Source organism: Vicia villosa, linkage group LG5 (assembly GCF_029867415.1).
Source record: "Vicia villosa cultivar HV-30 ecotype Madison, WI linkage group LG5, Vvil1.0, whole genome shotgun sequence".
Classification (NCBI taxonomy): domain Eukaryota; kingdom Viridiplantae; phylum Streptophyta; class Magnoliopsida; order Fabales; family Fabaceae; genus Vicia; species Vicia villosa.
The window spans coordinates 29,144,490-29,168,215 of record NC_081184.1 but is presented as its reverse complement, the minus strand read 5'-3'; the positions used below and the strand labels follow the sequence as shown (position 1 = coordinate 29,168,215).

General features: G+C 36.3%; 1 protein-coding gene across 1 annotated transcript; it reads left to right on the top strand.

Annotated features, from left to right (window-relative positions):
- Window positions 1–21,006: 21,006 nt before the first annotated feature.
- On the top strand, window positions 21,007–23,335 carry LOC131606453 (pentatricopeptide repeat-containing protein At5g48910-like). The gene has a single exon (XM_058878679.1). The coding sequence runs from the start codon at window positions 21,049–21,051 to the stop codon at window positions 22,957–22,959; it is 1,911 nt and encodes a 636-aa protein (XP_058734662.1). The 5' UTR covers window positions 21,007–21,048; the 3' UTR covers window positions 22,960–23,335.
- The last annotated feature ends 391 nt before the right edge of the window (window positions 23,336–23,726 follow it).

The window sequence follows — 23,726 nt, the reverse complement described above, 5'->3', positions numbered from 1 at the left end:
TACAAAGTTGCCCCCTGGCCAAGTCACGCCCTTGCCAAAAGTATGTGTAAAAGTCAGGTCACGCATGCGCCTCATATCCATTGTGTGCCATCATGTTTGTAAGCAATTCTCCGATGATTCCAAGCTTCATCTCAAGGCATCTTCAACATCAAAAATACTCTACCCCATATCTTCTTTGTTTTGATCATAAAATTGAAGCAAATGATGGCATAAAGTTGGAGTTGTGGGCACATAAAGATACCATGCAGCCATCTATCAATGTTCTTTCCCATGTTAACCATGCAATTCAATGTTTTACTACAAAAGGCCATGCATGAAGAAACAATGTCATAGGACTTTCTTGGAGAAAAGCTGCTGCAAAAATAGAGGCCACACGTTTTTTCATTTCAATGATGTGAGGCTACCTTCAATTCTCTCTCTTCGGGCATCATCATCAATATAGCAACATTACTTTCCCTCTGCATTCACGACAACAACAACAACCTGCAGTATAAGTTTGGAGAGAAACTATTCACTACATCAAAGCCACACCATATTCTCATACACTCTCACTCCATTATAAATATCTACGCCATTTCACCATTTCACTCTCAATTCAGAACTATCTCTCTCTGCAATTTCATCTCTCCCAACCTCTACTACACGCACCATTCAACCTTTCATCATCTTCATCAATCACACGCCACTCTCCACCACTTTCATCTTCATTTCTCATCATCTTCACCACTTCTAACCACTCTCCATTCTCTATTTCATCAAATCACCAACAGAAACTCAGAAAGATGGAAGAAGATTTCGAAAAAAGAAAAGATCGTAACAAAAATGGGAAAGAGAGAACGTAATGGCTAACCTGTAACAATTTCTCTCGATTCATCTCCAACAATATCATCATCACCGATTCATCATTTGAGTCGCCTATGCATCGCCTTCGACCACCGCGTTCATTCATCATCGTCATCCTCAACGCTTCACAACGACGTTCATCGTCCATCAACAACGAACGACAACATCATCACTGCGTCGGCTTCACAACAACCTTTATCGCAGAGGAAGAGGAGAGTAAGAGAAGTCCAATCCGAGACGAAGTGAAACTAGAATCACAGGCGAAGAGAAGATGAGAGATGAGGTCGCTCCGGTTTGGTTCACATCGGTGGACATATGATCTTCGTCGGAGAGAAGGCCGCCACCGTCGCCATCTGATCGAAGACGGAGAGAGGGAGAGCCAGAGCCGAGAGGGAGACGAGGACGTCGTTATGGTAGCACCGATGGAGTTCGTCGGAGAAGGTTGAGAAGAACACCGCACCGCTTCCGGCAATGAGCGAAGAAGAAGAGAAAAGCTTCGATGAAAAACCAAAGGTCACACATACAATCCCTAATTTCCCAATTTCAACCTTTCTTTTTATTTTATTTATTGTTTATTTTTTAATTATCTGTTTTAGTTTTAATCTGAATAATCAATAAGTGAATCAAGCATGGACCAATACAAATCATCCTGGGCCGAAATGCTGTTCACACTCCCTAAAGCCCATAATACTTTTTGGCCACAAAATCTGAAAACAATCTATTCTGGGCCGAAATCACTATTTTCACCCCCCGAGGCCCAGGCGTGTTCTTCTGAATTGTATAACAAACTGACTTCTTGGGCCCGAGCTGCTATGCACACCCCCTGAGCCCAATCATACTTCCTTTTTTTGTGTGCTAGTAGAAATCTGAAACAAAAAATTCACATTGGGCCAACTATGGCCGGGCTTGCGCCTGTACTCTGGGCATACACTGATTTTCAGGCTTTCACCCCCTGTTCCCATATTTTTCTTCTTAGAATTTAGTATTTTTGACATAGTTTTGTTCTATTTTTTAGATAATAAAAAACATGATAAAAATCACTTACTTTTGTTAGATTTTAGGGAGTAAAAATGACATATAAAAATCAATTTTCTTTGTTAGTTTTTTTGATAAAAGAGTAAATAGTCACCAAAAAAAATAATAGATTGTTAGGATAATTTTGACATTAAAAACTCATAAAAAATAGTAATATTTTTTTAGTTTAATTTTGCATTAATGCTTGAACCCTTTCCTTTATGTTTTGTACAATTTCCATGCTATTCTTGTATAATTTTTGTGTGACTTTGTTACTTGTTTTTGGCCATCTTTTTGGCCTACCTCGTTAATACTATTAGTATGTTAACATTAGACTTAGATTAGAACAACATAATTCTAGGCTTAGAAATTAGGCTAGTCTCCCACTTTCTCATTTCTTTTCCTTTTACAACATAAAACATCTAATAAAAATACTTGAATAAATTCCCCATAAAAAATACAAAGAAAATACTTAAAAACACTAATAATCAAAGTGAAAATCTTAAAAAGGGAATGGAAGCTTGAACATCCCTTGCTTTAGGGAATGTTCGAGTGCTTGGATCTCCCTTGCTTTAGGGTTCCATTCGGGCGTAAGTTCCCAAATTCTAAAAAACACAAACCAAAGAGTAACTCGAGTTTCCCTTGCTTTAGGGATTTCCTCGAAACACTCAAACTCTCTCTCTTTCTCTCCTTTCTTAAGGGCATTGTTATCTCCGCTCTATTGCATCCTAGGTCGATCCCTTATGCAAGAGCGCGAGCGTTAACTCCGCCCAACTAAAAAACACAAAAACAAACAAAACTATGGAGCCGAACTATGGCGCTCTGATTCCTGAAAAGGATACGTAGGCATCAAGTCGCGGGGCTTGAACGAGCACACTTGTAAATATTTCCTTCTTTTCCCCGTATTTCTTTTGCATTCATTCGCATGTAGACATAGACACAGATACACCCTTTAGATAGAAACAAACATAGGTGGATACCATCGAGTACGATGGGCGCGAGGGGTGCTAATACCTTCCCCTCGCGTAACCGACTCCCGTACCTTGATTCTCTGGTCGCAAGACCTTGTTCCTTCCTTTGTTAGGTTTTCTGATATTCCTTTCCCTTATGGGATAAATATATTAGTGGCGACTCTGTTCATTTTTCGCGAGCGTGCGACAATGGTCATCCTCAGTCTGCTGGTTATCCAAGAGCTCCTCATGTGCTGGCCTAGGTGGACGCCTAGGAGCATCGAGTGTCATGATAGGATGTGACACCTGATAGAACCATGTCACATACTCATCTACACAGTGCCAGCTCTGGATGGCCCGTGTACACCGATACTCCTATGGGACTAGATGATGCGCCCAATCATCAAAGATAATAGTGAGCTCTTGGCGAGTAACGGTGTCATGAGAAACCTCAAACGGAGACCTCGGTATCATCTGCACACGTCTAAATTGTCTCATGCACCGCTCCGGCAGATGCCTGACCATGGTGTTGGCCCCACATGCCAATCATCTAGAATATAATGCGATGCGGTCGAATGGGAGAACATCACCGTAATTAGTGAAGGGCGTCCACTAGATGTCATCGTGAGCAGTACGATCTAGGTATACACAATATGGCTCCACTTTCTGATTCCCCCTCTAGAGGACATATCGTGCAGCTCTAGGCATGGCATCAATGTAAGCGGGATCAGGATCGTAGCCGTGGATGCGGTGGAAATAAGAGATGATCCAACTCTAAAACACAAATGCGATAATATGTTAAAAAGAAATATGATATAATTAAATGTGAAATAATTTAAAAAAAATGTACCATAAAGAGTGCGCAAGAGCCAGTCAACTGTCTGGTCATCCAGTTGGAGGCTTCATTCAGCTTCTGGTATAGGTATACCAGAATGGCGACTCTCCAGTTCCACTCGTGAATTGTAGTCAGATCAATAAAGTACCAGAGATAAGTCATGTCCACGTAGGTTGCACTTTTATCCATAAAGAGTGCAGTGCCTACCAAGAATATGAACTAACAGCACAGAGCGCAACCATAGTGATACTCAACAAAAAACCCATCACACTCCTACTCGGACTCCACTGCCGCCACCAAGTGGTTCTCATAAAGCTCTTTCAAGCTAGAGAACCGGATATGCACCCCACTCGTTGCTCTGCACTCATAATCCACCATATCTGGGTCCATACCCAGATAATCCACCATCCAATATATAGCCTCAACCCTCTGTATCCGAGAATGGTCCAATAACCTCCCTCTAATCGGCAGGTGAAGCATACATGCCACATCGTGTAGGATGGTCGTCAACTCCCCAATAGGAAAGTGGAAAGAAGACGTCTCCTTGTGCTACCGTTCAACAAAAGCCCCATGCATGTTGTGTCTTATGGTACTATATTCGGTCATGCATAACCCGTCAAGCCTGCAACCAGCTACAACATCATTAAACCATTGAGCCTGTGGTTTAAACAAATCAAATATTTTCTGCGCATGGTTCACGAATTTTGTGGTAGGTCGTTCCTGTCACAACAAAAAACAATAATGTTAGTTAAACCGTTTGAAGAAAGTGATAAAAAATAACAATAAAAAACAGTTAAATTAGAAAGTGAAATAAAAAAACCTCGTCCTCCCAAACACGTCGAGCGACATGGTCATAATAGTAAATCAACACAAATGTGTCTGAAGGCCCTCCCTGGTAGCCCTCCTCCTCCTCCGTGTCCTGAGCATCATCCTCGCCGCACTTAGGGTGAACCTCGAGTACCTCCTCCTCATCATGTCCCACATCCTCCTTCTCCTCCTCACGTACCTTCTCCTCATGAGAGGAAGATGCCCGAGACAGCCGACTCCTCGATGCAGACGAAGATCCTGCATGCGCGTCATCCATTTGGACTGGTACTCGGACTCGACCCCGTCCCCGAGTCACTGCTTGTTGTGCAACCCTCTTGCCCCGAGCTGAGGCTATCTATGTCTCCCTCCCCTGTCTAAGTCGAGGTGTCGGTACCTGGTTGTCTGTCATATTCCTGAAAAAATTGCAACCGGTAAGACTTTAAAACAATTTCGAAAAAAAAAAATCAGTTCAGACCACATTTCAGAAGTGCACTTTCGAGACTGGTCAGAGGTGATTTCGGAAATGCACTTCCGAAAACATATGCGAACAACCATATTTGGCACACCACCATTTCTTGCCCTAACTCATTCAAAATTCAATTTTTACCAACTAAACACTATCATTGACCTACAATAACTTCAACCTACTAACATTTTTCTAATTTCTAACAGCCCTAATAACATTTCCAAGCTAGAGTTCAAAGTTATGGAAACTTACAATTTGTTGAAGCTTTGAGTTGATGTTCAATGAGGCTTTGAATGCTTATCAATGCTTTGAATGAGTTGTAGAGCAAGAATATTTTGTGTAAAAGTTGGCACAAATGGGTTTGTGTGGAACAAGTTTGTGTTGAGTAGAATGAAACAAAAGGGGGTCTGTTTGGGTTATGTGAACACCGTAACAGTTTTCATAGATGCATCTCCGAAAACTTATTTTTTTTATTTAAAAATAGTTATTTCTGATATGCATCTCCGAAATCATTTTTTTATTTAAAAAAAATGTGTTTTCGGATATGTATATTAAAAGATACATTTTTTAAGAAAAATGTGTCTTTAGAGATGCATATCCAAATATAGAGATATTTTAAAATTTTCACTACAAATCTCTAAAAAAAATGTATGAATGTAAAAAGAAATTGTGAGATACGTTTATCTAAAAACCCAAGTATTATATTACCATCAAATAGTATCTAAAAACACATTTTTTTTTATTTAAAAATGGTTATTTCTGATATGGATCTCTGAAATTATTTTTTATTTTAGAAAAAGTATTTTTGAATATGTATATTCGAAGACACAATTTTTTAAAAAAAATATGTCTTCATAGATACATATCTAAAATATAGAGATATTTTAGAATTTTCACCACATATCTCTAAAAAAGTGTACGAGTAAAAAGAAATTGTCAAATATGTTTATCTAAAGAGGGTATGGTTATAGATATAATCTAAAAACCCAAATATTATATTACCATCAAATAGTTGCGTAGCGGCTTAAAATTTCTGTGTACCTTTTAAACTGAGACAATGCATAACAAATAACAAATTGGAGGGGTCACGAAAGATGGAATATTTTGAATGCATGTGTAATTCTACCTTTTCTAAAGTGTGTTGTCTTGTTGCTCTTTCAAAAGAAATACATGAGATAAGACATATATAGTGGATTTAGTTGCGTGTGCCCAGCCCATGCCATGATATGATATGGAGAACACAAGTCCAATTTGCCACACTTGAAAAAAAAGAAAGATATATTACTGGTTGAATTATGGAGATTTCCACGTCCCTTATTATAAATATACACTTCATTAACCAACTTTATTTTATTATTAAATTATTTTTAATATTTAAGCGTTTATAACCAATTTCATCACTTAATTAATTAATATCTTATATTTCATTAACCAACTTTGTTTTACTACTAAAATCATTTTTAATATCTGAGTCGTTATTAACCAAACAATAAATCATAGTATTAATCAACTTTTTACATTCAATTAATGAATTTTGTGTCATCATTATTCATGCATTGTTTATATTACCATTTACGACCACTCTTCACGTTATTATTCATATCATTATTCACTCTTCAAATCACTGCTTACGGTATTTGTGAACAGTAAATTGAATGTAGGTGTACAATATAGTGTATGAATAACATACCACAAAAAAATCTCTCAATAGTGAATTTCATAATAAGGGATATATGAAGTAATTTGAAGTTAAAGACAATATGAATAAAGTTACTTAAATTTTCAAGCAATTTTTCTAAAAGATACCTGAGTAAATTCGTACATATGCTATACTTATTACACAAATTAACACATCTAAAAATTATGAAGTCTATATTGTCATGTTAAAAAAATTAATTATTGTAGTTTTTTATGGGACATCGTATCATTATAATCATGAAACTGATTATTTATCATATCCATACAAAATATCATCCTTATTAGTGTGGATGTGTAGATTCAATCCTCCATTAACCCCGCCCTTCTATCCGGTGTGTGCCACTAGATGATTAAAAGGCCCATTAGAGAGAGAGAAAGTTTAGGAGTGTTGAAGGATTTTTATTATTAATAGGGGGTACAATTAGTATTATGCTCTAGTTTTTTTATGTTGTTTCTAAAAGTGGCACATGGCTCATTTAGTTATTGAAAACCTTAACTATATATTGTAAGTTCAAAGTTGAATGAAGGGAATGAAAAATCAAAAAGTTAGTTTTATGTTTTCTCTTCTTATGTAACCCTGAATCTAACATAGCTTTAGTATAATTTAACATTGGTGATTTTATTTTTTGAATTTATGCCTTCTAAATTTACAAACACTGTATTATTTCACTGCATTATTTCAACACTTCATTTTCCAACACACAACCTTTAATAGGAATTCCTATGATTCATAAATCCACAATCAACCACCTTTTAGAATCCCTAAATTGAAATTTGATGTATTTGATGGTACAAATTCTTTAGAATGGTTATTTTAAGTAGATCAGTTTTTCAATTTTTATCAATTATCGCCTGAGAATTGTATATCATTAGTTGGATTTTATATGAAGAGTGATGTTTTATGCTGGTTTAAATGGATGCACCAGAATCAATTGTTGTTGGACTGATTTTCTTTTACAAAAGCCTTAGAGTTACGATTTGGTCCCTCTACGTATCCTAATCATCAAGAGGAATTATTTAAGTTAAAATAAGAAGGTTCTGTTGTAATTAAGTTTGATAAATTGGGAAATCAATTGGTAGGTTTTCCCCAAGAAGCAATTTTGAATTAATTTATTTCAAGATTAATCCTTGAAATTCAAAATGAAATGGTCATTCATAGACCAGTTTCAATTTCCCAAGCAATTGGTCTTGCCAAACTCATTGACTCTAAACTAAAAGATGCAAAGTCCAAATTCTCAAAAACCTTCACCACCATGTATCCTCGACCAAATACTAATTTCCAAAACCCTCAAACTTCAAAAACCCAAACCACAAAGTTTCCACAAGTTACCCCACCTCCTAAGCCTTAAACCATATCCCTCCCACCCAAATTTCCCATTAAACACCTAACCCAATACCAATTACAAGAAAGACGGGCCCAAAGCATATGCTATTATTGTAATGAAAAATTTGTTACCGCGCACAAGTTCTCTTTTAGTAGGTTTCTACTACTCTTGGCTAAGGAAGACTCTTAAGAACCATCCAATTTTGTGGAAGACAACATTGAACTAGAACCTACTAAGGAGGACTCTAGTGATACTTATTTCCAACTGGCAACTCAGGCCTTGGCCGTTCAATTTTCCCCTCAAAGACTTAAGTTCAGAGAACTAATTTGAGGCCTTTATGTAATGTTTCTGCTCCACATGGGCAATACACATAACATAATACAACATCGCGTTACACAACAATTAAACCAGGCAACCACACCATACCCTCAATTTATTAGTTATGTGGGAAATGGCTCTCATTTTTATTATCAAGGCATCTGCAATAATGTTCGAGTTATCCTACTAGACAAACCTTTCAACCTTCTGTTTTACTTACTACCAATAGAAGGGGTCAATGTTATTCTTGATATGGGATGGTTACACACTCTTGGCCCAATTCAAGCATATTTTTCAATCCTCTCCATCACCTTTACACACAAAGACACATCAATGACATTGAAAGGAGATTTCATGTCCCACCTAATTCATACCACATTTCACCAATTGTGCTAACTCATACACACCACTCTATTTACTCATTCCATCTAATGACCTTCCAACCGGTAGACCCTACAACAACCACCATTAATCCCAATCCTTCTCCTTTGGAAAACTTACTCTCTAATCTTCACCTTGAAATTCAAACCTTTTAAATAACTACCTAACAATATTTCAACTCCAAGTGGACTCCTCCAACTAGACCTCATGACCATCACATTACACTCTTACCACATACACCACCTATCAATCTGAAACTATATCGTTACCCGCACTCACAAAAATAAGCTATGACCACCATCATATATGACATGTTGAGGGATGGCACCATTGTCCCTAGTAATAGTCCTTTTTCCTCTTCTATTTTACTAGTAAAATAGGATGGTACATGTCGTTTATATGTGAATTATAGAGCTTTTAATGTTGTTACCATCAAAGACAAATTCTCAATACCCATAATTGACAAATTGTTAGATGAACTTAGGTCAGCAACCATTTTTACCAAGATAGACTTACGCTCAGGCTACCACCATATCCGTGTTGCATCAAAAGATACTCATAAGACAGCTTTTCAACTTTCGATGGACATTACGAGTTTCTCGTAATGCCTTCAGGCTAATTAACTCCCCCTTTACTTTTCAATCCGCGATGAATGATTTGTTTCGTCCTTAATCAAGACGGTTTTTTTAGTGTTTTTCGATGACTTACTGATTTACAGTGCTAATTTCAAAGATCACTTAATTCATTTGCAGGTTGTGTTTGATTTATTAAAATCAAATTCTTTCGTTACAAAATTATCAAAGTTTGTTTTTGTAGTGGATAAAGTTGATTACTTAGGCCATATTATTCTGGTGGGTGTTGTTGCACTCGATCCATAGAAGGTGAAGAAAATTTTGGATTGGCCTCAACCTCGTTCTCTCACGACTCTCCAAGGATTTTTGGGACTCACCGGTTTTTATCGACGCTTTGTGCACAATTACGCCACTCTAATCGCTTAATTCACTAATTTGTTGCATTCCAATAAATTTACATAGAGTACAGAAGCTAGTTCATCCTTTATAAAGTTAAAGAAAAAGATGACCGACATGTTGGTTATGGTCCTGTCATACCCCAATTTTTGCCCAACAAATTTCATTCATTTGGTCATGTCGCGCTCGTATTTCATGTGCATTCCTCGTTCAATCGTCGCATTTTCACATATCTTGGAAATTTTGACTTTTTATTAAAGTCAACAAAAAAATAGCCTTCATTCGCATTTTTACATGTTTTAATTTTTTGTTTAATTTCATTTATAAAAAAATATAAAAAAAATTAGTTTTGATAATTTAGTTTATTTTATTTTTATTAGAATTGGTATTATTTTTATTTTTTTAAGTTGAGATTTATTTTTAATTTTATGAGTCAAAAATATAAAACAAAAGAGAGTTTGTTTGGTTTTAGTGTAGGCCCATTTTCCATTTTTATCCCTTAAAGCCCATGTCTCTTGACCTAAAAAAAACCTAATCTGAAGACATAACCACCACATATAAACCTTCTTGCTCTCTCTCCTTCTAGTAGTAACACACAACACACCATAACCATCATAACTTCAACCAAGATTCTCCATCACTAATCTCCATGCTTACATGAAAACATCACCTTAAAACCTTCCTTTCACCATTGTAGTGATGCAAAAATCTTTTATCCATGTGCGCGTAATACTGTCTCCATTTGAATGCGATTGAGTACCTCTCGCTAAAATCAACCAACAAACTTCTGTGGTTCTTAGCCCGAACTACGATTGCTCTGACTTTCCCATTACACGAGGGAATACGTAGGCACAAGATGCTATGTCTTGGCGAGCACAATAATAAAAAACAAAAAATCCCTTTTATTTTCTCTTTTCTCGATTAATAAGTAAAAGAACGCAAACATCACGCTAACACTCATTCACAAAACTAACTAAATGGGTCCCATTGAGTACGATGGATGTGAGGGATGCTAATACCTTCCCATCGCTTAACCGACTCTCGAACCCTAATTTGGTTACGATGACCATCTTATCCATTTCTTTTCTCTTTGTGGGTTTTATCGATATTTTCCCTTTTCTTTTTGGAATAAATAAAATTTTGTGGCGACTCTGTCTGTATTTCGAGTGCGCGGGCGCTCGAGTATTTTCGGTCGGCCGCGACAGGTCCTGCTAGACTTTACCAAAAAATTATTATGGAAACAGACGCTTCGGGAGTTGCCATTGGTGAGTCTTATCATAGGACAGTCACCCATCTCATTCTTCTGCAAGAAAACGTGCCCACGAATGCAAGTCGCTTCTATTTATATGTGTGAGATGTTTGTTGTTACAAAAGTAGTAAAAAACGGCATCAATATATGATTGGTCAACAATTCCATATTTACATTAATCAGAAGAGTCTCAGAAAATTCAGACATCAGAACAACAGGAATCAAGCACTTTACTATTTGCCAACATAACAAATATCAAAATCAAAAAAATAAAGGGATATTACAACCTCTACCAATTCCTAATAAGGTTTGGGAAGAACTTACCCTAGATGTTATCACCCATTTGCCAAACTCCTTTAGTCATACCGTCATTTAGGTATTTTGTGATCGACTCACCAAGTTTGTGCACTTCGTTTCCTTACCGACCAAGTTCTCAGCTAAGGACCTTGCATCTCGCTTCTCATTCGATATCTATTGTCTTCATGGGATTCCCAAATCAATAGTCTCCAACCGCGACCCCTTGTTTTTCATCACTTTTTGGAAAGAGTTATTCAAGGCCCAAGGAACTCGCTAAAATACAGTACCTCTTATCATCCAAAGACAGATGGTCAAACAAAAGTTGTAAATAGATATCTAGAGATATACCTTAGATGTTTTGCAAGCAATCATCCTTATTATTGGCACAAATTCCTACATCTTAATGAGATCTGGCATAATACCTCTTTTTAAACTACTATCCAAATGATCCCATTTGAATCACTATATGGTTGCAAACAACCCAATATACCAGACTATTTGGCTGGAACAATTAATGAAGACTCCTTGGATGTTCAAAGACATGATATTTTAACATAGTTAAAGAGAACTTGAAGAAAAGTAGACAAAAATGAAAAAGCAAGCAAATAAAAAACTAGTAGATTTTACCTTCAAGGAAGGAGATCTGCCACTGCTTAGGTTGCTTCCTCATTGAGAACAAATTGTTACTAAAAGAGTTTCACAGAAGCTCTCAAAATTCTTTTTCGAACCTTTCAAAATCATTAAAAGGGTCGGAGAGGTAGCCTATATGCTGGATCTTCTATCTTCTTCACATGTACATCTGGTGGTACATGTTTCCTTGTTGAAACCATATATTGGTGCAAATCTGGTTGAATATATGGAGCTAAATCAAATAAAGGATCAAGTGTCGCACCGAAAAAATATCCAAGTGCATCGCACACTAGAAATATAACAGAGTCACCACCATATTACATTTATTCCTAAGGAACGATGAAATAACGATAAAACCCAAAAGGAAGAGGATAATGTTAGAACAAGATTTGGTTCTGCAAGAAACCTATAACAAAATCCATGACAAGTTTATTGTCTGGAGCTGAGTTACTAATAGTGGCGACTAGAGTGTCTCATTTCTCAGGTAGAGAACTTAGGAGTAGAAAAGTTTGTAACTTATCATATATCTTCATGCCATCTTTCGTCAATTGATTCACAATACCTTTGAAGGTATTCAAATTCCCAATCATGTTTTGGCAATATGAGTACTCCAATTTCACCAGTCGTCTGACAAGGTGGGAATTATTTCTCGGCATCATTTGAAAATTTGCAATGACATAAAAGAAATTTAGAGTGGAAAACCTTCTCAATGTAAGAAAGAAAAAAACCACGGGACCCTTAGGTCTCTTAAACTTTCACTTTAACGATAATGGGAATACAACAACTTCACCATTAGGTGGATATCACTACAATGTATCTCTCAATTTATAAGAAGCACTCTCAAAAATTGACTCACTATTTCTCTCACAATGAAACTCTCTATGAGGATCACTTTTCGCTCTTGAGCAAGGCTCTCTTTCTCTCTTGCTTCTTGTTATTCTTCTCTTGTGTGTTGTGAATTGAATGCTTGCCCATGGTCCTATTTATAGGAGAAGCAAGCCAAAGGTTCCTTACATGCATGAAGACACTTGTCCTTTGCCATCCATACAAAACACCAAGTGTTCTTTGCAAAACATGGTTCGTAACAACTATTCTTTGTAAAACATTCACCCTAACAAGTGTTACTCATGCACTACACCATGTGTACATCATCCACCTTGCTACTTGTCATCAACTGCAATCTTCAATTTTGCCAAAAGTATGTTCGCCATATGAAAATGGTTGGACCCCACATTTCTCCCCCTCTAGCCATAGGAGAATGGCCTTGATTAGTTATGGGTTGTAGCCAATGCAGCAGCTTGTTTGCAAAAATCTCTCTTCTCTTTTGGTACATGTTTTGTCATCATGTTTTCCCCATTCCTATTGGTGTGAATTTTCTCTACTTTCAACTGTTTACTCCCTAACACATCATGAATCCAGTGATACCTTACGTCAATGTGTTTTGATCTTGAATGATATGTCAAGGTCTTGCTGAGATGAATTGCGCCCTGACTATCACAATTTAGAACATAACTTTCTTGATTATGGCTAAACTCTTTAAGGAATTTCTTCATCCATAGAATCTCCTTACAACCTTCGGTAATTGTAATGTATTCATCTTTCGTGGTACTCAAAGCAACCCACTTTTTTAATTGTGATTGACATGGGATAGCTCCCCCCAAAAAAAGTAATCAAATACCCAGAAGTAGATTTTATTGAGTCTACATCTCCTGTCATATATGCATCTACATACCCAATAAGTAGTTTCTTTTCACTACCAAAGCACAAACACTGTTTGGAAGTTCCTTTTAGATACCTCAGTATCCATTTCACAACATTACAATGCTCCTTTCCTGGATTCGATAATAGTCTACTCATAACTCCTACATCATAAGCAATGTCTGGTCTTATGCAAACCATGGCGTACTAAAGGCTACCCACAGCTGAAGAATAGGGAACCTTGCTTATTTCTTCGTTTTCTTCTTCATTGTTGGGACATTGTGTCTTACTGAGTTTTAGATGACCAGGTAGTGGGACATGCACATGTTTAGAATTATGCATGTTGAACCTCTCAAGGAATTTATTGATATAATCTTCTTGTGACATCCATAACATTCTTTTGGGACAATCTCAAATGATCTTCATTCTAAGAATCTTCTTTACAACACCCAAATATTTCATGGCAAAATATTTGCTCAATGCCTTCTTTAGAGAATCTATCTTTGTTTTGTCTTTCCTAACAATGAGTATATCATCAACATACAACAAAGTATGATGGGTTCATCATTATCATATTTCTTCACAAACACACAGTGGTCTACAGATGTCTTTTCAAATTTATGTTTGGTCATGAAGATTTCAAACTTCTTGTACCATTACCTTGGAGCTTGCATTAACCCATATAGACCTTTCTTCAAGCGAAACACAAGGTCTTCTTTGCCTATAAGAATGGTATTTTAACATCATGTTGCTTTATCTTTAAGTCTAGCATTATGGATAAACCAAGGATTTCTCTTATGGATGTCATCTTCACCACTGGTAAGAATATTTTAACAGCAATTCTCACTGATTCACCCCAAAATGATTTGGTATGTTTTGCATGAGAAAGCATGCTTATGACTTTTTCTGCAATTGTTCTGTTCATCCTTTCAGCTACTCCATTCATTTGGAGAATCTTCGAAGGTGTCTTCTCATGTCTTATCCCTTGAGCTTTACAATATGCTTTAAACGGACCTAGGTATTCACCTTCGTTGTCTCTTTTTAAGTATTTCAACTTTATTCCAGATGCTCGTTTTACATATGCGTAAAACTCCTTGAAAGCTTGTAGAACTTGATCTTTCTTCTTCAATGGATACATCCACACCTTTTTGGAGTGATTGTCAATGATGGTAACAAAGTATTATGTGCTACCAAGAGACCTTTCAGATGTGGAGAAAATATCGAAGTAAACAAGATCTAGGGATTTTCTTCCGTCTTCTTGCATCATCTGATCTTTGAAAAGATACTATGTGTTGTTTTCCTGCTATAAAGTCTTCATAAGATTCAAGTGGTTGTCACTTGATATTTGAAAGATGCTCTTTAGAAAAAACATCGAAACCTTCTCGCTGATGTGGCCAAGTCGTTTGTGCCACAATTATTTGGTTGCTTCTTGAGAAACATTAGTCTCTCCCTTGTTTATCTTTCCCTGCACGATGTACATGGAGCCTTCCATTTTTCCATGAGAAACCGTCATGGTCCCTTTGATAACCTTCCATCTACCACCTCCAAATTGGTTTATCATTCCCATATCATCCAACTTTCCTACTGAATAAGGTTTTGACGCATTTCTGGTACAAGTCTTACTTCTTTCAACACGAGCTTATTGCCATTCTCTGTGATCAGAGTCACTTCGCCAATGCCAAAAATATTGCTTGTAACATGATTTCCCATCTTCACCTTACAAAAATCTCCTCCTGGGTATGATGAGAATAATTCTTCATGAGGTGTAACGTGGAAAGATGCTTGTGTGTCAACTATCCAAGTGGAGTCATCGAATACAACATCTAGATAATTGTCATCTCTAATAAGGAAAATATTCTCGTTGTTTGAGGCTACTGCAGTTGTGATTCTTTCTTCCTTAATCTTCTTTGTGTTTATCAAATCTGAATGGAATGTTCCAGCAAGTTAATCTCTCTTTAAGAATCTGCACTCAGGTATTCTACAGGTTTGCCACAATAATAACAGCTTAGTCTTGTGCGAGACTTGGATCTAGCTTGTGGTCTCCCACGACCTCCTCTTTCATGATTCTTACTCCTTCCTCTATTATCAACAATGTTGGCTTCACACTTTTGATTTCTGAAACCTCTTTCCCTCCGTCTTGACTCTTCATTTAGCAAGGAACCTATATCAGGATTTATATCAAGTTTTTCGTATGGAGCAGAGTTACTAAGATGGCGACTAGAGTGTCCCAACTTCCAGGTAGAGAACTTAGGAGTAGAAGAGTTTGCAACTCATCTTCTATCTTCATTTTAGCTTTCTTCAGTTGATTTACAATACCTTTGAAGGTATTTGTAGCAACCTGCCCTAAAATTAACTTTTCAGAGTCGCCACCTATTCTACCAGGGCGAATAGGAAACCCTACGCAGTTTAAAGATTCAGGGTAAGATTATTATAATCAGGTTAAGGGAAGGTGTTAGGCACCCTTAACCTTTTCCTATGGTTTGCATTTTTAGGTAAAGGTTTATGGCTAAACATAAAGAAAGGTGACAGAAAGTTAAGAGGGTAAATGACAAGATTTAAACCTGATTAGAATTTTGAGGAAGGGGACTCGCCTTGTTGCCAAGTGCCTACGTATCTCCTTAGGGAGAATCAAAGTCAACGTAGTTCGGGGCACAGGGTTGTACGCCTTAGAATCAGTTATGAAGTTGTTTTGAAGGATTTTTGAATGGCCTATCGTAGTTTTGAATTTGTGATTTGAAGATGAAAGTGTTTTGAGGTTTGGCGTACAACCCTGGTTTGATATGTTTTCGTTAGGTACAATGATCAATAGATATGATCATTATAATTAACGAATTAGATAAAGCATTGTTGACCATTCTGACCGATAGGTTCGATCGTCACGAATAGCAAATAAAGTGTATTTTAATCTTGTAATTAAATTTCATGTTTTATCATCACCTCTCATAACCAATAGATTTAGTTATTACACGATAATGAATTTCAATATTTATGTTTTAGTATTTTATCTCTCGCCAATGCGACTAATAGATTTAGTCGGATCGAGGAGAGAATTAGCCAAGAGTTAATTAGATTAGCATTAATAAATTAATTCGATTAAATTTATCTCTCGCCAATGCGACTAATGAGTATAGTCGGATCGAGAAGAGAATTATACTAAAAAAGGCAAATAAACAATTAACTAAAATTTATAAATTAATTAATTAATTTTTTTGTTTTTCGCAGGGGGTGTATTTTGTTAAGGGTAGTGAAAACTGGGGGTGTAAATAGCAAGGGGCCAGGCCCGCTTACATGTGGTAGCCGTTAGATCCAGTGTGGCATGGGGGATGGCTACGGTGTACCCTCGTGTGCGATGGACGACCAGAATTTATCTAGACTTTAATCAATGGCATGCATGTGAAGCTAAAGGAGAGACCATAATAAGGTTACTATACGCTGCTCGGGAACGGACCAATCACGTGGCCTGGGAATGGCCACGTGTCGCACGCCTATTCGATCTGGAGAGATAGCCTTATCTCTTCCCTTTGTGTCTTTTCCCCATAACCAACACGTTGGTTTGTGTGCATTGACTACTTCCCTTCGCTATGAACCTTCCTTCACTCTCTCTTTGGCTCCCTCACAAAACAAACAAGAAAACCAAATATCCTCTTTCTCTCTTCGGTTCTCTCTCCATGAAAATCACAACAACATTTCTACCCCTCTTCTCTCTTCCGCCCCCATTCTCCCTCTCAATTATTCAGACAAAACTTAGACCACCCGTCTCCGGCCACCATGATATGCCGTGAATCCACCTTGCACCGCCTTGAATCCCCCTTCAACAACCCAGAGAGCGATACATCTAGATGAAGATCTTCAAGATCTTCATCTTCTACCTTCATCCAACCTTGAACCGAACCCAGAATCACATCTAGCCTTCAACCAAACTTATGAACCCTAAATTCCCCAACAAAAAAAACAACACACATGCAAATCGGAACCACAAAATAAATCCCTAAAGCTAAGTTCGGATTTTCGTTACCTTTGTTCTTGAATTCAGGTTCGTGTGTGCTCCGATTTGCTCCTAATCCTTCTCTTTCTTTTCTGTTTGCAGGTACCGATCGAAGCTTCAAGCTTTTAGGGTTTCTGTTCGCGGCATCTGTTCAAGCGTCCAGAAAAAGATCCTCCCCTCATTCATGTAATTCTTCTTAGGTTATATAGTTAGGTTAGATTAAATTTAGGAAAAAATAGATTGATTTAGATTTAGTTTAATTTTAGGTCCGATTTGATTTTGTTTGATTTCAGATTTGTAGTTTGATTTGATTTCCCTTTGTAATAATTTTGATTAATTACAATATTTAATTTCGTTTCTGAGATTTTGTTCAATTCATGGGCCTAGGCAAGTTGTTCTCGTTAGGGTTTGCTGCTTGGTGAAGAACGGCGGCCGCAGCTGGGGGTATGGGACGATGAACAGGGTCCCCACCCTAGTTGACTTTAGTCAACGTCTCAAAAAAGAATAAAATAAATAATAATAAAATAAGATTATATAACTAATATATAAATAATATAATAACAATAATATTAATAAAATCTAAATAAAAATAATATAAAAATATTTTTTAAAAAACAATATTTAGTAGAATGGTTTGAGACAATAATAATAATGATCAGTAACCCAATTAATATATATAAAAAATATTCGAATATATATATATATATATATATATATATATATATATATATATATATATATATATATATAATAAAATAACACAAAAAAATGAACTAATTTATTTAGCAAAATAGACAACAAATTATATTATGTCCAAGAAATGCAATGGGCCAAATACTTTGCCTTGGGCCCAAATGCTAAACAAAACCCAATTTTTTTTAAGGTTTATGAGAGAATGAGCTTAACAATTGAAATGTTAAGTCCGATAACACCCCTATTTTTGAATATGCCTCTTAATAAAATAAAATTGATGAATTACAAGAGTAAGGTAAATTTTGGGGTATGACATTATTCAAATGCTTAATTATGTTTTGGCCATCCAAGTACTCCAATTTCACCAGTCGTCTGACAAGGTGGGATTTGTTTCTCGGTGTCTTCTTTTGAATCAAGGATTCAAGTTTGGTCTACAACTCATACACATTGATATAAGTTGATACATGCTCGAATATACTCCTATTTATGTATTTTCTAATCATGGAAATTGCCTTCCAATTTTGGAGCTCTCACTCTTTTTCGTTCCTCTCCGTTGGCTTATCCTTTTGGGAAATTGGCTCATGCAAATCTTTGCAATATATGTGGTCTTCCATCTTAGGGCTCCAATAGGTATAATTATCAACAGTCAACTTTAACATATCTCCATCATGAATGATAGAACTCTCCATCTTGAGAACACGAGAAAGTAATTTCTTCAACTAGGAGATTTTGTAAATAGTATCGTACACAAGACACACTTTCGTAATACTACGATTTAGTACCAATAGTAATAGTTCCTTTCTAATGCGGAAGATCAAACAATGTTGCAACCACAGAGCATACTAAGAACTTTCTTATGAATACAACACCGTAGTATCTCAGAGCTCAAACAGTGCTCTAATACCACTGTTGGAAAATGACCTCCATATTTCCCCTCCTCAGTGAACTTAAAAATTGACACTAGCAGAAACGTGAAATATAAGCGCAATGGCCCAAAAGAATTTTAGCGTGGGAAACCTTCTCAATGTAAAAAAGGAAAAACCACGGGACCCTTAGGCCTCCTAAACTTCCACTATAATGATAATGGGAATACAACAACTTCACCCTTAGGTGGATCTCACTATAATGTATCTCTCAATTTACAAGAAGCACTCTAACAAGTTGGCTCACTATTTCTCTCATAACGAAACTCTCTATGAGGATCACTTATCTCTCTTGAACAAGGCTTTGTTTCTCTCTTGCTTCTTGTTGTTCTTCTCTTGTGTGTTGTGAATTGAATGTTTTCCCATGGTTCTATTTATAAGAGAAGCAAGTCAAAGGTGCCTTACATGCATGAAGACACTTGTCATTTGCCATCCATGCAAAACTCCAAGTGTTCTTTGCAAATCATGCACCATAACAAGTGTTACTCATGCAGTTTACCATGTGTACACCATACACCTTCCTACTTATCATCACGTGCAACCTTCCATTTTTGTCAAATGTATGTTGGCCTTGTGTCAATGGCTAGACCCCATAAGATTCTCATATACAAAACACTCTAAATTATCTAAAATTACATAAAATTGATATTAATTACTTAAAATACAAGTGATGAATTTAATTCTTTAGAATTTAAACTTTGCGACATTAAAATATGTATGATAATTATTTGACTAATTTAAAAAAATAAATGTCACATATTTTATACATAAAGGTAGTCAAAATGGAGTTATGTTTATAGCTCCGCTTAAGAAAGAAACTGAATAATCGTTTTTGTTTTGGTACAAGGGAGGGCCTAAGCCCGGAAAGAGAAAAAACTAAAGAGGAACCAGCCTAACAGCAGAATCACCATCAAGATCCCTATCCAACAAACTAAGAATCCAATCAGGAGCTTCCTTAAGAATAATAAGATCAGAACTCAACTTCTTTCCTTCAAGAGCAAGGATATTAGCACATCCATTAGCCTCTCGAAAAATATGCGAGATCTCCACATTGTCAAATCTAAGCATCAAATTCCTAATGCTATTGATCAAATTACCCACATTCATATTTCTGTTGCTACCTTGATTAATACAATTATATTTCTGTTGCTACTGAATAATCATATTTGATTGTTTGGATTTTAGAATAATTCACTACTGAATCCTCAAAAAGTATAATTATTAGACTTTTAAACTCACTTAAATTTATAAAATGACAAATAAATTCTTGAAATTTAAAATCTACTACCAAATCTCATACCATCTAATAGGATTAAAAAATTGAGATGATATGTTTTAAGGTGGCCAAATAGGTCGTGGTTTATGGGGTCGATCCACACACCTGCAAAAAATAGCAGATTAGATTTGGATTTTGAATCAGTTGTCCACCAAAATTTGCTCAATTAAAATCTGTCGTCTGTCAAAATTCGCTCATCAAAACCTGTCGTTTGTCAAACTCCGTCCTGCTTTTTCGTTCAATCTGTTCTTTCTTAAGCTTGTTTTTTTAGTTAATTATAGTAATTCTAATTTTTTATAATTTTATTTGATATTTTTTTATTTTGTTAATATATGCAATATTTTTTTAAAGTAAATTTTATTTAAAAACCCTTTTATATAAAATTATTTTAAAAATTAAGTAAAATTTTAATGGAAAAATAAAATAAAAATTATTAATTTTTTAAAAAAATGAAAAAATAAAAATAAAAAGATAAACACGCATGTATATTATGTTCTTTGCATAAGACATGCCAAGTTAGAATATATATTTTTTATAAATTTATTTTAAAGATTTTCATTGATCAATATTTTTTAAATAAATTTATTTTTTAAAAAACCTACAAAGTTAAATTGAAATTATCTTGCCATTATCATCATCCACATATTCCTTCTCTCATTCTTCTTTCTTTATTTTCTCTTTTCTTTTCCAAAATGAACAATCCAATGCTAAAACCCCAAACAACACCTTACCATCATCCCCAACATCTCATCCCACAAATCAAAACCTGCAAAACCCTCAAACAATTGAAGCAACTTCACGCCATTTTCATCAAAACAAACAAAACAAACGACCCAACAGTATCAACAGAGCTTCTCAAACTCTCAGCAACCTCAGATTTTCGTGACCCAGTTTATGCACTCTCTCTGTTCGACCAAATGTCCCAACCAAATGTATTTGCTTGGAACACTGTCATAAGGGCACTTGCTGATAGCAGTAGTAATGCTGATGATGCATTGTTGATGTTTTGTAGAATGTTGTCTGATGGAGCTGTGGAGCCTAATGGATTCACTTTTCCTTCTGTTTTGAAGGCTTGTTGGGCTGTTGCTGGGTTGGGAGAAGGGAAACAGGTTCATGGGTTGGTTGTTAAGTTGGGTTTTGTTGATGATGAGTTTGTTGTTAGTAATTTGCTTAGGATGTATGTTATGTGTGGGAGTACTGAGGATGCTAGTGTTTTGTTTCATAGGAATGTTGATGGAAATGGGATGGTAGTGGGAGATAGAAAGAGGCAAGAGGGTAATGTTGTTCTGTGTAATGTTATGATTGATGGGTATGTAAAAATTGGGAAAATTGATGCTGCTAGGGAGTTGTTTGACAAAATGGTTCAAAGAAGTGTGGTTTCTTGGAATGCGATGATTTCAGGGTATGCTCAAAATGGTTTTTTTATGGAGGCGGTTGATTTGTTTCATAGGATGATGGAGATGGGAGATGTGTTGCCAAATCGGGTGACTTTGGTTAGTGTGTTGCCTGCAATTTCGCGGCTTGGAGCACTTGAGTTGGGGAAATGGGTGCATTTGTATGCTGAGAGGAACGGTGTTCGGATTGATGAGGTTCTTGGTTCTGCTCTTGTTGATATGTATGCTAAATGTGGGAGCATTGAGAAGGCTACTCAGGTTTTCGAGAGGTTGTCGAAAACTAATGTAATAGCTTGGAATGCTATTATTGGCGGTCTTGCAATGCACGGTAAAGCCAAAGATGTGTTGGATTGTTTTTCGAGGATGGAAAGAAGTGGAGTATCACCTAGCGATGTTACTTACATAGCAATCTTGAGTGCTTGTAGCCATGCAGGTTTAGTCGAAAAGGGGAGATCAATTTTCAATGACATGGTTAGTAGGGTTGGATTGGAGCCTAGAATAGAACACTATGGATGCATGGTTGACCTCCTCGGACGTGCTGGTTATCTAGAAGAGGCCAAGGAGCTTATAACTAATATGCCAATAAAATCCGATGACATCATATGGAAGGCCTTGCTTGGTGCTTGTAAAATGCATAAAAACGTCGAAATTGGTAGACATGCGGCCGAGGTTTTAATGAAACTTGCTCCTCATGATAGCGGGGCATACGTAGCTCTCTCGAACTTGTACGCCTCATCAGGAAATTGGGATGGGGTGGCGGAGGTGAGGTTGATGATGAAGGAGTTGGATATAAGAAAAGACCCTGGATGTAGTTGGATTGAAATCGACGGTGTTATACACGAGTTTCTTGTCGAGGATGATTCTCATCCTCGAGCCAAAGAAATACACTCAATGTTGAAGGAAATTTCAAACAAGTTGAGCTTGGTAGGTCATGTGCAAGATACTACACAAGTGTTGCTAAACATGGATCAGAAACATAAAGAAACTTTGTTGCACTATCATAGTGAGAAGATTGCAGTTGCATTTGGGTTAATTAGTACATCACCAAAGACAACACTTCAGATTGTCAAAAACTTGAGAATCTGTGAAGACTGTCATTCATCAATGAAATTAATCTCGAAAGTTTATGAGCGTAGGATAATAATTAGAGATAGGAAACGCTTTCACCATTTTGATAATGGTTTATGTTCTTGTATGGACTATTGGTAGCTTAGCACTCTGTCATTGAATGTAGAGCCTGTGTATTTATTCATTTGTACAGGTAAAACATTTGAGATAAGTGATCAATAAAGTGTTCTTTCCGGTTCATAAAGTGTATGAATAAGTGATCAATAGCATGGAACCATTACATGCAAATCCATCACCAATTTGTCGATGTCAAAGTGTTTGAAAAAATTGTAGAATTAACAAATTTCAAGAATGCTTGGGACATTGTTGGGAAAAGCTATAGAGGTAATATTAAGGTCAAAAAAGTGAAGCTTTAGACTTTGAGGAAACAGTAAGAGATGATGTAGATGAAGAATGGTGAGAAGTTAGATGACTACTTCACACGGTTTGTGACTCACCAATCAAATGAAGAACAATGGAGATTCCATGACATATTATGCAGTAATTTAGGTGTTGAGAACACTAACTATAAAATTTTATCAGATTATGGTGACAATTTAATGAACACAATAATCGGGTGAAATCAAGATTGAAGATATGTGAAGCACAGATGAAACATATTGAAAGAAACAATGGTAAAGAAGAAGAACAAGTTTTTCTTGCTCAATTCAAGAAGAGGGAAGCTAATAAGAAGTGGGAAAAAAAATAAGGAACAAAACCATTGGAAAGGAAAGTCCAAACATGAAGAGAAAATTTATTCCTCTAATAGAAAAGGATGAGGGAATGATAAAAATCATTACAAGAAAAAACCTTTTAACAAGAATAAGGTTCAATGTTACAATTATGAAAATTTTGATGAATGTTAGCGT